The 16,304-nt window shown below is 41.1% G+C and overlaps 1 protein-coding gene across 1 annotated transcript in view; it reads left to right on the forward strand.

The window, feature by feature from the left end:
* prtga (protogenin homolog a (Gallus gallus)) overlaps positions 1-16,304 on the forward strand; it is a 129,720-nt gene that overhangs the window by 59,222 nt on the left and 54,194 nt on the right. Inside the window, exons 4-11 of the mRNA XM_085968964.1 lie at positions 78-211; positions 1,843-1,980; positions 2,312-2,470; positions 5,348-5,510; positions 7,268-7,515; positions 8,690-8,854; positions 9,798-10,103; positions 14,746-14,934. Coding sequence (XP_085825090.1) covers positions 78-211; positions 1,843-1,980; positions 2,312-2,470; positions 5,348-5,510; positions 7,268-7,515; positions 8,690-8,854; positions 9,798-10,103; positions 14,746-14,934 — 1,502 coding nt within the window. The remainder of the gene's footprint in view (positions 1-77; positions 212-1,842; positions 1,981-2,311; positions 2,471-5,347; positions 5,511-7,267; positions 7,516-8,689; positions 8,855-9,797; positions 10,104-14,745; positions 14,935-16,304) is intronic.

The raw sequence follows: 16,304 nt of genomic DNA on the forward strand, positions 1-16,304 counted from the left end.
TTGCTAGAAATCCACACAATTCAAACTTTTAAAACAAATTCTTATTTAAAAAAAAAAAAAAAAAAATCTCTTCTCAGGATAACTGCTCTGCCAACTGGAGTCCTTCAGATCTATGGTGTTGAGGAACAGCACGCTGGACAGTACCGTTGTGTTGCAACCAATGTTGCAAATAGGCGCAGGAGTGCGGAAGCCATTTTAACCGTTGTTCAAGGTACACAGTTGAGATGTCTTTCTTCTTGAACAATGAAAGACTTTATATAGCACCTTTCACGACCACCGGACGTCTCAAAGCGCTTTACAGCCAATGAAGTACTTTTTTGAGTGAAGTCACTGTTGTAATGTGGGAAACGTGGCAGCCAATTTGCGCACAGCAAGCTCCCACAAACAGGCAATGTGATAATGACCAGATAATCTGTTTTTGTTATGTTGATTGAGGGATAAATATTGGCCAGGACACCGGGGATAACTCCCCTGTTCCTCTTCGAAATAGTGCCGTGGGATCTTTTACATCCACCTGAGAGAGCAGACTGGGCCTCGGTTTAGCGTGAAATCTCATCTGAAAGACGGCACCTCCAACAGTGCAGCGCTCCCTCAGCACTGCACTGGAGTGTCAGCCTAGATTTATGTGCTCAAGTCCCTGGAGTGGGACTTGAACCCACAACCTGCTGACTCAGGTGAGTGTCCAGTAATTGGTTCAGTTAGGCTGCCCATTCAACACACGGTCACTACATCTAATCTAAAAAGTGTGTGCACGTGCATTCTGTGCCAGGGAAATGACTTAACGGATGAGAATGCAAGTTGTGTTTTGTCATGGAAATGCTAAACGTGCAGGGTGGTTGAGCTGATCAGTCCATCCTCAACTCTCTCTTGTAATAAACATGCAGGTATGTTATTGCTGTTCAGTCATATTTTCAAAATATTGAGACAAATGATGCCTTTGAAGAAATTGACTGAATTTTGTATTTAAGATGGTGCTGATTTCATCTCCGGCTCGGAGCAGGATAGCATAAGGAATCGCTTTCTTCACGGGGGGGTGTCCTTTGGGTTTGAATGGATGTTTGGGATCAAGTCAGCAATTAATGTGGCAGATCTCCCACAGTCACGATCAAATTGCCAGCAAGGCTTGCTCATTAGGTTCAAGATAAAGTTAATGCTTCAAATGTCACCGTATGTCACATGCAGTTAACTGTACATGGCCGCTAGCTTTTAACATACACGATTCTATTGCTATTATCGGGAAAAGAGAGGTTGTTTCAAATAGAATCACTCGTGACATTGTTTGGTTTAACTGGATGTGAGGTTTTCTTTTCACCATTTATTGGGGATCTTGCTGCTTCTTTCTAATTTTTATGAATCTGGTAGTGGTGCTATTTAAAACAAAATGCATCTATTAGTACTCGTAGTTAATAGCTTTAGCTGCATTTAAGTTGAAGGGACATAAGAACATAAGAAATAAGAACAGGAGCAGACCATACGGCCCCTCGAGCCTGCTCCGCCATTCAATAAGATCATGGCCGATCATCGACCTCACTCCACTTTCCCGCCCGATCTCCATATCCCTCGATTCCCCTCGAGTCCAAAAATCTCTCGATCTCAGCCTTGCTTTTGCTTTTGCTTTTTAGAAACTTGCCAAAGTGACGCATGTTTAAAAACGAACTCATCCACTCCTATGTTACTTCCTTTGGTTATTACGAGAAATCCTGTGCGCAAGACACCGTTTCATTTTCATTTTTATTTGGGTTTTGCTAGTTTAGTTAAATTTGATGGGGTATTTGTTTAGGGTTCTATAGTAAATAACGATGATTTTCATTGACCATTTTTTCATTCGTTCATATCCGATAGCTTGGGAGCCAAAAACTTTGCAGAAACCGGTGATTGTCGCACGTCCCCAAAATCTCACTGTGCCTGTGCATCAAACTGCAATGCTGGAATGTGTCGCCATTGGTTCCCCAAAGCCTCTCGTTTCTTGGAGTCGTTTAGGTGAGTTGTCCATTTCCTCTTCTTCCTCTTGCTATTCCTTGCACCATTGATACTTAGAAACCACAAAACAATACTTAAACCAGGAATTACAGACAGTTTTAAAATACCGTGACTTTTTGATCTAACAAATACAACCTCGACACTGTTTTCAACATACTGTACTGTTATTAAATGGACTGTAAATTACTTTTATTTAAGACACTTCCTTTTTCCTGTTTTTTTTAATGCCGATCATTTTAGTCCATTTTAACCGTTGGGAGTTTGTTTTTCTGAATGATATTGATCTAATTTTAATGGTTGGTTGATGCAAATATCTGCTTTTTCCAAACAGATCACCGATCTATTGATGTTTTCAATTCACGGGTTTTGGGGAATGGGAATTTGATGATATCGGATGTGAAGGTGCAGCATGCCGGAATATATGTGTGTCGAGCCACCACACCAGGCACCCGCAATTACACTGTAGCCACAGCTATGCTTACTGTGTTGGGTAAGATAACAAACCTGTTTAGGCTAAGGACTCTAGAATTAATGTGCGATTCCAATAGTTACAGGAAACTCTCGATTTACTGGCACCCAAACAACCGGAAATCTCGGTTAACCGGCAAAATTCAGGAGTAGGTTCAGTTAAGTTTTTCTTCATATTCGTGGCCGTTTCTTGATTCTTGGCTGTGTAATCGGGGGTTCCTGCACTTGTTGCTAAGCAACAGGGACGCTTGGTCTGTGGCCGGGCTTCTTGCACCTGTTGCTAAGCAACAAGGAAGCCTGGATTTGTTGCTGTGTACGGAGCTCTCGTACCTTTTAACTATACCTCTCTGTAATCCGGACTTTTTGATAAACCGGCACCACGCCGGTCCCGTTGGTGCCGGATAATAGAGTTTCCTGTAGTACAATTTTGAAGGTACTTGCTGCTCTCCTAGGAAGCCAACAAAACAAATTGTAACAAGGGACACCTTCTAACCAAGTTCTGACATTCATGCTGTCCATACTTGCAATGTTTTCAGTTGCAAGTGATTTGAAGAAGCAATGTTTCATTATTTTGATAAATTATTCATGCATGCAGGTGTTATTCTTTTAAAAAAAAATGTTCCTTGCATGTTATTTCAGGAAAATCAAATTATAAAGAACTTGTATTTATATAGCATTGAAATTGTCTTTCAGAAATAACCCAAAGTACTTCACATGCAATGAATTGCTTTGAAGTGCTGTCACCATTTTTATGTAGTCCCGTTCACCCATCACCCCTGTGCTCGCTGTCATACATTGGCTCACGGTTAAGCAACGCCTCGATTTTAAAATTCTCATCCTTGTTTTTAAATCCCTCCAAGGCCTCACCCCTCCCTGTCTCTGTAATCTCCTCCAGCCCTGCAGCCCTCTGAGATCTCGGCGCTCCTCCAATTCTGGCCTTGTGTGAGCATCCCTGATTTTAATCGCTCAAACCATTGGCGGCCGTGCCTTCAGCTGCCAAGGCCCTAAGCTCTGGAATTCCTTCCCTAAAGCGCTCTACCCCTCTTTCCTCCTTTAAGACACTCCTTAAAAAAAATCTACCTCTTTGACCAATCTGCCCTAATATCATCATAATGTGGCTTGGTGTCAAATTTTGTTTAATAACGCTCCTGTGGAGTGCCTTGTATCGTTTTGCTACATTTAAAGGTGCTATATAAATAGTAGCAGTAGTGTGGCCCTTTTAAGGGGCTGCGCAGCCGATTCAAAATACCACGCCTGCGTGATTTCTCCTATTTAAAAGCCGGTGAGCCGGAGCTGCAGAGCGCGTGGCCATGCAGCTTAAAGGGAACACTGCCAGTTAATCTCTCTTTTTTCTTCAGTGCTATTGGTTGAGGGGGGAACATTGGCCAGGCAAAACGCCCTACTTTTCTTTGAATAGTGCCCATGGGCTTTTTAAACATCCATTAGAAAATCTGAAGGATGGTACCTCTGACAATGCAGCACTCTTAAGTCGAAGTCGCAGCCTAGATTATGTACTCAGACCCACAATTGAGGGCGCTACCAACTAAGTCAAGCTGACATAAATAAATGGTATTTTGTTTACAATTATTTACAAAAAGGGTAAAGCTTTTAAAAGGCAGCGAGATAGCACTGTTATCCCATGAAGAATGTGCATGAATACAGTGGACATTCCATAAGGGATAGGTGAGCACCGGGATAATATTTAACAGGAGCCACTGATTTATCTTGTTTTGTGTAAATAGCTTAGTGGATAATCAAAGTAAAAGACACAACCACGTATTTTTAAAAAAAAAAACAAATGCGTAGTTTAGACAGAGTCCACGAGTGAATTTCTCCTGCTTTGAACGCAGGTCTGGTAACTCATGGGATTCCTTTTCATCTCCTATTGATCCACTTGTGTACCTGATTTTAGATGTGAAATAGAAGAGTTTAAACATTTTTTTTCAATTTTGTTTTTCCCGATTAAATAATATCAAGGTGAGGCATGTTAGTGCTGCAAGATGAAACACTTATCTAATTTGGGCACAGGGGGTTGGCATTAAACTCTTTGCGATCTGGTATAACCTGGTCAGATGCACGATAAAGCTATCTGCACTTCGCCCCAAAAATGTGCATTAGCCCTAACTTTAGAGCAGCCCTACTGCATTGTGAGATTTCCATTTTCTGCACCAACCATCCTGTGGCCACTGAGTTGGACTGCTAGCTGGTGCCTAATTATGACCAGTTCTTTGCTGAGGGAACACGCCTAGTAGGACCTGGACGGATACAACCCAAACACATTTGACATCGGAGTGTTGCAAAGACAGACAGAGAACTTTTATTCTATTACTCTAGGCTGGACTTGTTTTCATATCCCAGAGTCAAAAGACAAGTTTTTATATTTTTAGTGCTTTGCTGAATTTATGGATCAAATTATTTTTGTTGTTGTTTAATTAAAGTTTAGAGTAATATGAGAAGTTGTAGCGTTACAGTATTACTGCAGGGTAGAGCAGCAGCTCATCCATCATGGTGCACAAAATCTCCCGTGTACTGTGGAGTAAACATCGGTGCTGACCTCTCTAACCAAAAGTAGGCATCACAGCAGCTTCTAATGGTTTGAAAATGTAAATGACCTTGCATTTTAAGTTGCTTCAGATATCATTTTCCATCATTCTCTCTGACTGGGAGATTCTTTCACCAAAGGATGTTGCACTCCCTCAGTTGGGGCTTCTATCAATGCCAATCCATGACTGGTTGGCTTAAGATGTGCTTAGTTTTGCTGCTGAGAGTGCTTCACAACGTGAGGTATTTTTTTATTGTTTAGGCTTGGCTCCTTGATCTATCGGGCAAGATGCATGGCACTTTTTCAGTGGAAAACAAGAATATAGTCTTACTAGTGTTTTCCAATGTTGTTTTATAGCCCCACCTTCTTTCGTTGAGTGGCCCGAGAGCCTGACCAGGCCTCGTGCTGGCACGGCCAGGTTTATGTGTCAGGCAGAAGGCATTCCTACACCTAAAATTAGCTGGCTGAAGAATGGACAAAGGATTCACTCCAATGGACGTATCAAAGTCCAGTATAGCAGGTACACGTTGATTTATTTTTAGTTTTGTTTCGAAAGCTCTGTCTCCCATTTGCAGATGTGCAATATGAAAGAAATTGAGTGTGATTATGTTGTAATGTTTTTTCGAAAGTGCACTTGGTTTTGGTTGTGGTGGTGAATGCAGCTCTTTGCCCAGTAATGTTTCTGTTTGAACTCTGAACAACAGTTTGGTCCAGAAAGTCAACAAACTAACTTTTTACAGTTACATTGATAAATTAATTGATCTTAATGACCATAGAGCCTTGCTGGTCTACACAGAATTGTTAATTCTAAATTGGGATTATTCAGCATACGTTTTAGTGACTACACTTTACACACAGTTAAAGATGCATTTTCAAATGTATTTAGTTCAATTGCGGGTCTGTGACAGATAACAGTACCATTCAAACTAGAACTTCAAGGCGACTTGGTATAGCTGTGTCCAGGACATGGAGTTTCAACTGAACTGGCGGATGCCTCAGTTGGTAAATAGTGTGGTCCTGAGCCACGGATATCAGGAAGGATCCGGGTTCAATCACTCGTGGCTGTGGGAGTGGTGCGGCCTACCCCCATGTCCTGGGGTAGGAGGGGGGAGAATGAGCTAGGCTTCCTGTTTTTGTTTTTGGAAGGGTTGTGTAGACGGGCGAGGATCGGATCAAGCGGGGAGCTGTGTGGTTACACTTAACTGACTTGCATTATTGTGGAGTGGGGGGAGGGCAAAGCACGCACGGAGCTCTGCTTACTGAGTCCCGACTTGGATCCTTTTCTTCCAGTGAAGGAAATGTCATAGGCCAGCCAGTTATTTTTAATTGAAATGTGGTCCCCTGTATTGCCAGAGTGTTTTTTTAAAAACCTTTAAAAAGTTAAGATTTGAAAAGAGGGCTTTGCACTGTTTTGCTGTCACTAGTGTGAACTCACACAGAATGAGGCTACCTTTTGTAGGTGCTCTGGTACGAGGTCATTGACGGCTTTCTGCTACACTTGATGTACTGGCATATTACAAGTGTCTTTATTGTTGTCTTGCTGAGCATGGCTTTAAAAGCTCCAGGTTCTAAAGTAGTGGAAGCACAACAAATCTCAGAGCCGTACCTAAAGAGAACATGCTGGTTACTCAGTTTTAAGTGTTAATTGTGACATCAGACTGCCCTACTAAAGAGTTGGGTTTATGGCTTTGTAAAACCACAAGTGCTCTCTGAAGCTGGACTGGCCTGACTTGAGCACAGCGCACACAATCAACAGCAGGCCTAGAAACTGCAGATGCAGACACTTATCTGCCCAGTACAGTAAACTGACATAACTGCTTTGTTACCTGTAGGATCAATGGCACAGACACAAAGTATACTGTCAGCCCTTTGTGCGTTTGTTTACATTGCATGAAGGCTGGTGTAATACCAATAGAAGTCATGACTGACTGAGTGAATACCTTTACCAGATGACTTTAGTCTGAGAGGGTTCTGACTTGAAGCTCCCCCCTGGAATTGAATTGACTTTGGAATGAATTAATCTTGTACAAATGAGGTTTACGTAGTCAGCAGACTCGGGGCAGTTCCTAGTAAATTGGTCACATTGTTATAACTTGCCTACGGGCATTTCCAGTTATTAATGTACAAAGTTGAGCCCCTTTTTTTAAGATTCGCATTTACCAAATGTTACGTTGTTCCATTAGAGAGCTGCACTTATTTACAGATAATAAAAATTAGTAGATTTGATGTGCTTGAAAATTCAGGTAATCAACCAAATGATTCTTTTTTATTTTTAAGCAAATTGGTGATAAACCAGATCATTCCCGAAGATGATGCCATTTACCAGTGTGTGGCTGAAAATCAACAAGGCTCCGTTCTTTCAGTAGCCAGACTGATTGTTATTATGTCTGAGGACAGGCCGAGCGCACCTCGTAACATCCAGGCAGAAACGGTGTCGAGTTCAGGGATTCTTCTGTCTTGGGAAAGGCCCATGTACAATTCTGATAAAGTAATCGCATACTCAGTCCATTACATGAAAGCAGAAGGTGAGCCCTGAGTTTTATTCGTACACTTTTGACCTTGTGCTGCTCACACATATTTTCTAATTCAGCCGGTAGATAGCTTCAAAGTAAACAATTCTAGCTGTCTGCCAGGTAAGAAAGAAATGTTTAATGCAGTAAATCTACAAGGTGCATCTTGACTCTGACTTCAGAAGAAGCATCTGTTTAAGTGTAAATGAAGTAGCTTGTTTTAAAGCTAGTCTGCAAGTATCATCCTCTTCACTTTTTGTTGTTGTTTAGGCTTGGACATTCTCCGTTGCCAATGTCTAATTGGAATGTGAGAAGTTGACCATCTGTTGTTAATATTCTGTTGCTGGGCAGAGGTCACAAAGAGAGAATAGCCTCTCTAATGAAATGGGAATAGCAGCCTTCTCTGTACAAACAATGTGATCTGTTGAGATGATTAAAATTGGGTAGAAGGTTTACCTTCTCAAGGGAAAGGTGTTTATTATGAGTTCATAGAACAGAGAGTATAGAAATGCATGAAGGTATAATTAAAGTGTGTGGTGGAGTGTGTTCAGGCAGCAGCACCAGTTTTCTGAAGGCATTAAAGTGTTGGCTATGGAGTGCAGATTGCAGTCGAATGGTTGCTTTGTATTCCATTATAGTTATTGCATTAAGCCCCAGCGTGAGTTCTGTTGAAGTATTCAGCAGGGTAACAAGACTCTTTAATTTTCCTTCAAGGATTTTGTTTTCTAGGTCAGAAATCAGGACTTTGGAAATTCATTATTAGCCGGTAATTACTACTTGTGAATGGGCCTCTTAGGTTTTGCAAATTAAGCGGCTATCAAGCTTATTCATGAATGTGGGAAAATGTAATTGGGAATAATTCTGCTTTTGGCTGTATTTAAAATGCAGTGTTTTGCTTTAAAGAAGCAAAGTACTGGTGAAGTTGATTTATGGGAAGATCAACTCTTAGCATGAATTGTGTGACTCCCATTTCCACAGTGGCAATAGGGGGGGGGGGGGGGGGGGAAGTTTATTTGCTGCAAAATTATATCAAAAGTCTGAAAAGTGTAAGTCATTTTAAGGGATACTTAGACGGCTCACGTGTTATTTTTCTATCACATGCTAACCTCTGAAGAAGTGTCGCCGGAACAGGCTGCCTAAGTTAATTATCCCAGGCTCACAAATTGACAGCGGGTTTTTCTTTCCCCAGGTTTAAATAATGAGGAATATCAAGTGGTTATTGGGAATGACACAACTCGTTACATTATTGATGATTTAGAGCCAGCCAGCAATTACACGTTTTATATTGTAGCGTACATGCCCATGGGAGCCAGTCGAATGTCGGAGCATGTTATTCAGTACACATTGGAAGACGGTATGAAAAGCTATTCTGCGATAGTGCTTTTAGACATTGGCTTCTGTGTAATACAGAAAATGCATAATGTTAATAAATGGCTCACAAAAGTTCCTACTTGTGCAGCGCTTGCTTAAATTGTACCCATAGTTTATTTCTCCATTGGCGGAATTGATTTTTTTTTAAAATCAGGATTAGTTTCTTTTTACCACCTGTTCCTGAAATGTGCCTAAACACCTTTAATCATCATTTTGACCAATTCCTATTTTTTAGTATAATTACAGCTTAATTTATGCAACATAAATCACTCCTGCTTGTAGTGCTTGAGAGTTGTGCAGATGGTGTTTACTTTCTTTATTTTATGTAAGTCACCAACTTTTGACTTGCATCTTCCATTTACTTTCAAGCGCCCCCCCCCCCCCCGGTTGATAAATCTGATGCGCAATATTCATTATTTATTTCCAACTGCGACCAGAAAAAAATGTAAATTATTTTCTTAGTTCCAAATCTGTTTTTTGTCAGATTTTCTGAAACCAGCTGTTAAATGCATACACCAGCTGTCCAGTGCTTGCACGACAAGTGAATATTGTTGGTTTCTGGTCCTGACTTAGTGTATCTCTTAGTCTAACCAATGTAATTGAAGTGTAAGCTTTTAAAACTCTCACCAGTTGGATTGTATATGGTGATAACTTGAATTCAATAGATTAACTTCTTTATAAAAGATAACTTATGTACACACAAATGAAGAAACAATTTTAAGAAGTCACACATTAAACAGTATGCTATCCACAGCATTAGTTTGTTAAAATAAGTTTTTTTAACTTGCTATTCAGTAGTATTTACGCTTAATTTCTGTGTTTCCTATGTTCTTGTCATTAAATTTGGTGGTGTTGAAAAATAAAATCAGTTTTCTGCGGGTTTATTTTTAAATACCGTTTCTTTCTTCATTTCCCTCCTTCCCCAGTCCCTCTGAGAGCGCCAGAAATCAGCTTGACCAGTCGCAGCCCAACCAACATCCTGATCTCATGGCTCCCCATTCCGGCTAAGTTCAGGCGAGGACGTATTATCGCGTACCGTGTTAACTACCGCAAAAGCACAGAGAGCGCTGTCCACCTTGTGGAGCTGCCAGGGACCAAATCAGAACACCTGCTTGAAGATGTGGAGCCTGATAGCATTTACTTTGTACGAATCTCTGCGGCAACCAGAGTGGGATGGGGAGAAACTTCAATATGGACATCCCACCGAACCCCGAAAACTACCAGTGTAAAAGGTAATCTATTGTCTGTCTTTTTTAGAAAGAGAAGAAAAATGTTCAGCATCCCAACTTTTATTAACAAAGTGTAACAGTCAGAATAACCACAATCTTAGTAATCGGAGCGATTAAATATTGATCTTCCTGGAATTACAGAATAGGATCAGAAAAGATTGGTCATTGCCGGGGCGCTCTGCTGCCACCATGTAGGACCTGTTGTGGAGATTGGTCACAGGGTCTGTTAGATGTGGAGCAATCATGCAAGTTTAAAATGTTCCTTTGCTGCCTACATCCAATGCAGTCAGCAGATAGTTGGACTTGATGACTAAATTAGATTAAAATATGATTGTGGAGCATTGAGTGTATAGCTCCCTGAGTATATCAGATTTAATAGGCCAAGTATAAAGAAGCAAATCATCCAACCTATGAATCTTAAGTTTTGCATTTGGGAAATTTAACTTTAGTCTTGCACAATTGTGTGTCTCTTCTTTGCAACCTCAGACTTCACAAAGCACTGATCCTCTTTCCATTCATTACTGTGTCAAACACCAACATTAATTGTATATACCATCTTCTTGTTAGATAAATACATCTAGGCTCCTTTTATTAGCAATGTGGAGAACAGTATAATTTGCAATACTCTAGAATCCATTTAGTTTTGACCAGTACATAAAGACCTCTAATGGCTCAGTCGGCGATGGTAACATGTAATTGAGCGATACGCAACAGAAGGCTGCAGGTTCCAACAAGGTGTATGTTGAGTTAACTGGTCTCGACCAAGGTTCCAACAAGGGTGCTAAAACTGGCATTCGTACTCCTGGGCTAAGATGGGGAAAGGTCAGGATTCCTACTCCTGATTTCTAGCCAGTGACACCAGCTGGATTGTGTGCATGCATGTGGTGCGCGTGTTTAGAGAAGACGAGATCAGGCTTGGCTGTGATAACCCCCCCAAGGCAAATAGCCTAGCAACGCTTGCTCTCCAGTCTCAAACCATGAAGAGTGGCCACTTGGGTGAGGCTCCCTGTGGAAATATACCCCAGCAGAAGTCTGTGCCTTCAGGAGAGAAGGGAGAAAACGGAAATTAGATTTTATTTTTAAAAATAAGCCAGTATCAAGCTTTGGCTTCTCTGAGGAATGATCTGTCTTGCTGTTTCAAAACCTAGTCCAAACAATAAGTTAGAACTAAATACACCCCTGGGAAGCTCTTTTGATGGCATTGTCATTCTAATTGTACTTCATATGTTTGCAAATACACTATAAAGTTTTTAGTGACACACGGAACTATTGCAGAATGCTGCAACTTGGGAATTAAATATGTCTGTTAGCTTTGGTACTTTCGGTCCATTTACATTTTCCTTAATGCAAATGGGTAAATAGATTCAAATTTGTTGGAAACTACATGGAGGTGGATTTATTGGAGCATGTAGATTTGAGAAGAGGAAAATCCTTTTATAATGTCCCATCCCAAACTCTGCACCTTCTGCAAGACAGTGATCAAGCTGGAGACCTGGACACATGGCTTTACAAATCCCCTGTGGCAAGCTGTTTGGTATCAGCCCAGTTTTTTCACTCTTGATAGAGAAGCATTCGATGGCATTTGTCTTTAGGTAAACTTCCAATTCCAAGTTAGAATAAAATGTTCATAATTACCTCCTTATGTGTGTGTGTGTGTACGTGAAATTAAGTTTTCCCATTCTAACTAACCCAGTCCCTACTTTCCTGAGAACAGCTCATTGCATCCAGCTTGTATCAACGAGGAGGTGGCTGGTAGGACCTTACTTTCCTCCACAACCCATCAGTGCCATTGTGTGATCATTGGACAAAAGCAACTTCAGTTCTGTTGACTTACCATACCTTTATGCAGATAAGTGCTGTGCAATACTGAATGGCCTTACTGAGAACTAGGTGCACTTTAAACTGGATGAAGCAAGTTCAAATGACAGGGTGACCTGTGACTTGTACTAGGTCCTTCAAACTAGGGTTAGGAGTTAGATGCTTAACAATTTCAGCTGTGGGAGGCCTCAATTTCATTTTTCTATGACTATTAACTTAATTTGCTGGGCTGTATGTAAAATATATAATTATTAGCATAAACATCCAAATATACCCCTGTCTGATACAATAGAGTAAAGGAGAATCAGGCCCTAAAAGGCCTTATCCTCATGTACTTGTAGCTAAAATAAAGCTCCATATGTAATTGTAAAGTTACATTTGTTATTGTGGCTTCCCTTCCCCTCCACCAACTTTCTCTCACCACTTAGTGTTGCCGGGGAGCGTTCCCTCTGGTCCCCGATGGCGGCTTCCTACCCAGCGCAGTCTGCTGGCCTCCTCGCCATTCCCTCCAGGTTCGGGCAGGAATGCTACCCCCTACACGGTAATGAGGCTCTGGGAGTTAAAATGGCCTGAGGCTCGCAACAGCATAGGCTTCCCGCCCCCACGCGGCCCGAGTTAAAATCGGAGCATTGAAGTTGGCTGTTCACAATGCAATCTTGCATACATAACTGGCACTGCAGTTATATGTTAACACTTTATAATCTCTTTTTCCGTAGACTGAGTTGGCGTAGGAATTATCGATGCATTTTTAAATGGAATGTTGTGACCCACTGAACATTTTTTAATATACAATAGATTATGTATTATTTCTCACGGCAATGTGCACAGGGTGCTGCATAAAAATATTGTAGATTTACAAGATGAGTCGTGTGATGTTCATTGATGACAACCATGTCTCCTAAAGGGCAATGCTCTGAGAGCAATACAGCTAATGGACCCACTAGTACAATTTTTCATTTAAAAATGACACACATGGTGCAACTGTGGATTCCGGATTTCAGCAAAGGCTAGGTCTGCAGTGTACTTCTCACCCTCGATTGTGAAATGCGTGAGGTTGGAAGTAAATCGCTACAATAGCAAGCATTTGAGGTGGCTGATTTTAGTTCAGTGCAGTGCATTTTTATAAGTGAGATGCAAAATGATGCTGTTATGATTCCGAGGAGGAAAATGCAAACCTCCATCCTGAAGCAGAGCATATGGTGATCTGCCTGTTGTTCATAAGAGATTGTTGCAATAATCTTGTTAAGATGTTGCTGCTGTTACCCTCGTGACCTTTGCCCTTGTGCCAGTAACATCAGGACGGGCCCCAAATCAATGGATCATGAAGGCCTGCAATGGTCTGCTAGCCCCGATAGTAAAGATGAGCCTGTGCTTAGTAGGAACTGATTCTCCAACTGTTAGGGGGGGGGGAATATCGTGTTTACCTTTTTGATTTTAGTAAATGGTATCCATCCAAGAATAATTCAGTTTGGGCACAAACAAAGAGATGGTGTGTTTATGTTTGCTGATGCATCCAAATAAACAGTCAAAGCGCCAGTATTTCATTCTGGTGCCTGCTATCTTAAACCATCAATCTTGGAGCTGTCAGGCTTGGAGCAGGACACATCCCTGTGGGGCTCCAGGCCTGTTGTTTTCATCAGATTAGGGGAGTAAGCAGCACGGTGGGCAGCATTCCTTCCCTTCAAAGAAGAAAAGCAAGACTTGAGAAAGCTCATCCTGAGTTCTGCTTACACGTGTGTTTTTTTGTCTTCCCTTCGTGCAGCCCTAGATTTCTTTTTCGGCAGCACCTTTCCCAAAACTCCTGTTTTTTTTTGTTGAGATTTTTCCCAGCACAAATCATGACCGGTTCAGAAACTAAGACCTTAAACCAGTGTTCTTTTTAAAAATAAAACCCCTCCAAAACATGCATGTATAAAAATATCCTGAGTGTTAGGTTGCCGATTTAAAATGTCTGTTTAAGGGGCCAGGCTTGGCTCTTGGGAATCCTCAGCCAGAAGCAAAATGGTGCCACTTGACTTCTTTGCAGAAGTAGCTTTATTAACTGAGATTTCAAGGCCCAATTTCAGTCGCAACTGAACTTAAATTTTCCAGAGGCTATGGAAGCAATTCCTGAATTTGACATCAATTTGTTTTTGGGCTTCTCTTTAGTTTTGTAAATCCCCTTAGATAAACTTTTATTTTCATGTGTGGGAGTAACGCTTTCTATATTGACAAAATAAGGTATTGTTGGTGACTTTTAGATCTACATGCAACATTCTGAGAACAAATGTAAATGCTATGACACATTTTGAGGATGAGATTAATCAGGTTTTTTTTCACAAAGTTTGAGTTGTGAGTGTAGGCTGCTGTCATACTCCAGCAGTACCAGAGATAACCGAGTACAGAAAACTTTGTGCTATCCGGCACCGACGGGACCGAGCTGTTGCCGTCCCATCAAAACTGCCGGACAAACCAGCGCTAATGTTGAAACATACGGCGCTTTGCAACAAACCCTGTTGCTTAGCAACAGCTTCTAAACAGTCGGCTGTACCTTGCAAGCGTCTCTGTAGCTTAGCAACAGCTTCAGCGAGACCTTGCAGAGCCTGACTGGTGGGGGGAAAAAAAGCAACGAAAAGAAAAAAAAAAACCTAACGAAACGGCTCCTGATTTTTGCCAGTGGATCGAGCATTCCAGACAGTTAACCTCCGGATAAACCAAAGTTTCCTGTATGTGTGAAAGCAAGTAAAGAATCACGTTTTAACCTCCTTATGCAACTCAAGAAAATGTGTATTCTAATAGGAACATTTGAAAGGTCTTGAATAACATTTTCCATTTCCTATTTCCACAGTTCCCTTGGCCCCAGAGCTGCGCTTAGAGCCATTAAACTGCACAACCATTACAGTAAGGTGGAAGCAAGCGGAGGAGAACAGTGTGCACATCCAGGGATATAGACTCTTCTACAGGGAAGAAAGTCAGCAGGAAACTGGGCCAATTGGACTCGGCATGCAAGATTCCCATTATACCATCAGTGGACTGGGTATGTAATGTTCAGATACTTCGTTTAGTCTTCATGTGCAGTCTCTACCTGTAGAAGTTTTAGCGTCAGTACTTTGGACTCCCCAGATTTAGGTGGTTTTTTATTTTTCATTCTTTGCCAGGGGAAAAGTATAGATTTGTTTCAACATTTTTTTTAAAAAGGTACCCAAATCTGTTTGGAAATATTTGCTGTGCTTGTGTTTTATACTTAATAATGGTTGAAGGTTTCTCAATCTTCTCATCTCCACACCCCATTACCCTGTTTATGGTACCTTTTCCTTCATTGTATACTTATTCTAGGCTTCAGTTGTGCTGGAAATCCCCATGGGTAGGGGAGGGGGTGAAATTTTATTTTCCCTCTGGATCAGCTCCACATTGAAATTTATTAACACCAAACAAGTTGCTTGGCACAGGGTACTTATTAAAAGTTCTGAGAAAAAATCCTGGTATTATGTTCAGGGAAAGCTATTCAATGTTTATAAATGGCAAACTTAAAAATTATTTTCAGCCAGTGGTCAGAAATAAAAACATTTTTTTTTACTGAAATGGCTAGCTTTCTCCTCGACTTCTAAGGAGCTGGAACTCCAGATGCAAGTCACATCTGTGTTCTGAAGGTATAAATAGCTTTAAAGAATTTACTCGGGTAGTCTGATGACTCCAGCTACTGTAACATTGTAAATGGGTAGAAGCTCAAACTTTTGTGTGCCATACCTGCTTTTCGGAATAAGTGGAATTGGATTTGCTGATGTGTTTGAACAATACTTTTAATTTATCTCCCCCCCCCCCCCCCCCCTTCCTTGCCTCCACTAAAAGTGGGAGGATTTGAGTCAGGACATTATCTGTTCATTCTTCTGTCTGGGACAAGAATTTATCACTTCAGTAACTCCAAGTGTTCGCCCTTCATTTGAAAATACCACTGTTGAACATTTCTACCTTCCTGTTAATGCTCCGTAACGTCTCCCTTTTAAGCAACTTCGTGTTGCTGCAGAAATTACAAATGAAAATATATTTTTTAATTTAGCACTACGAAAATAGTGTGACGTAGAAAAGAGGTTTGTGTATTGTATAGTATCATTTACATGTCAGCCCTTCCTGAAGAGGTTTTTTTTATATGTTGTGAATTATTTACACAACCTTCTCTGTCAACACAATCCTTTAGCACAGTTGTTCTGCATTTTTGCTTCCAGACCACCTGAAGTGATCTGGTTCTTGCAGTGCCACATAACTATTCCAAGCTTTTAACACATTGTGCTAAATCATAACTAAGGTCTGTGCCCAGCTTGTGCAGAGCCAGATCGCAGTATAGCTGCAAGTCCGTTTCTGTCCATCTGCAGTAAAACTTTTCACAAGCCGTTATAAATGACCCAATTT

This window comes from Somniosus microcephalus, chromosome 27 (assembly GCF_052327205.1).
Source record: "Somniosus microcephalus isolate GS21.2 chromosome 27, FLI_Smic_1.0, whole genome shotgun sequence".
Taxonomy (NCBI): Eukaryota; Metazoa; Chordata; class Chondrichthyes; order Squaliformes; family Somniosidae; genus Somniosus; species Somniosus microcephalus.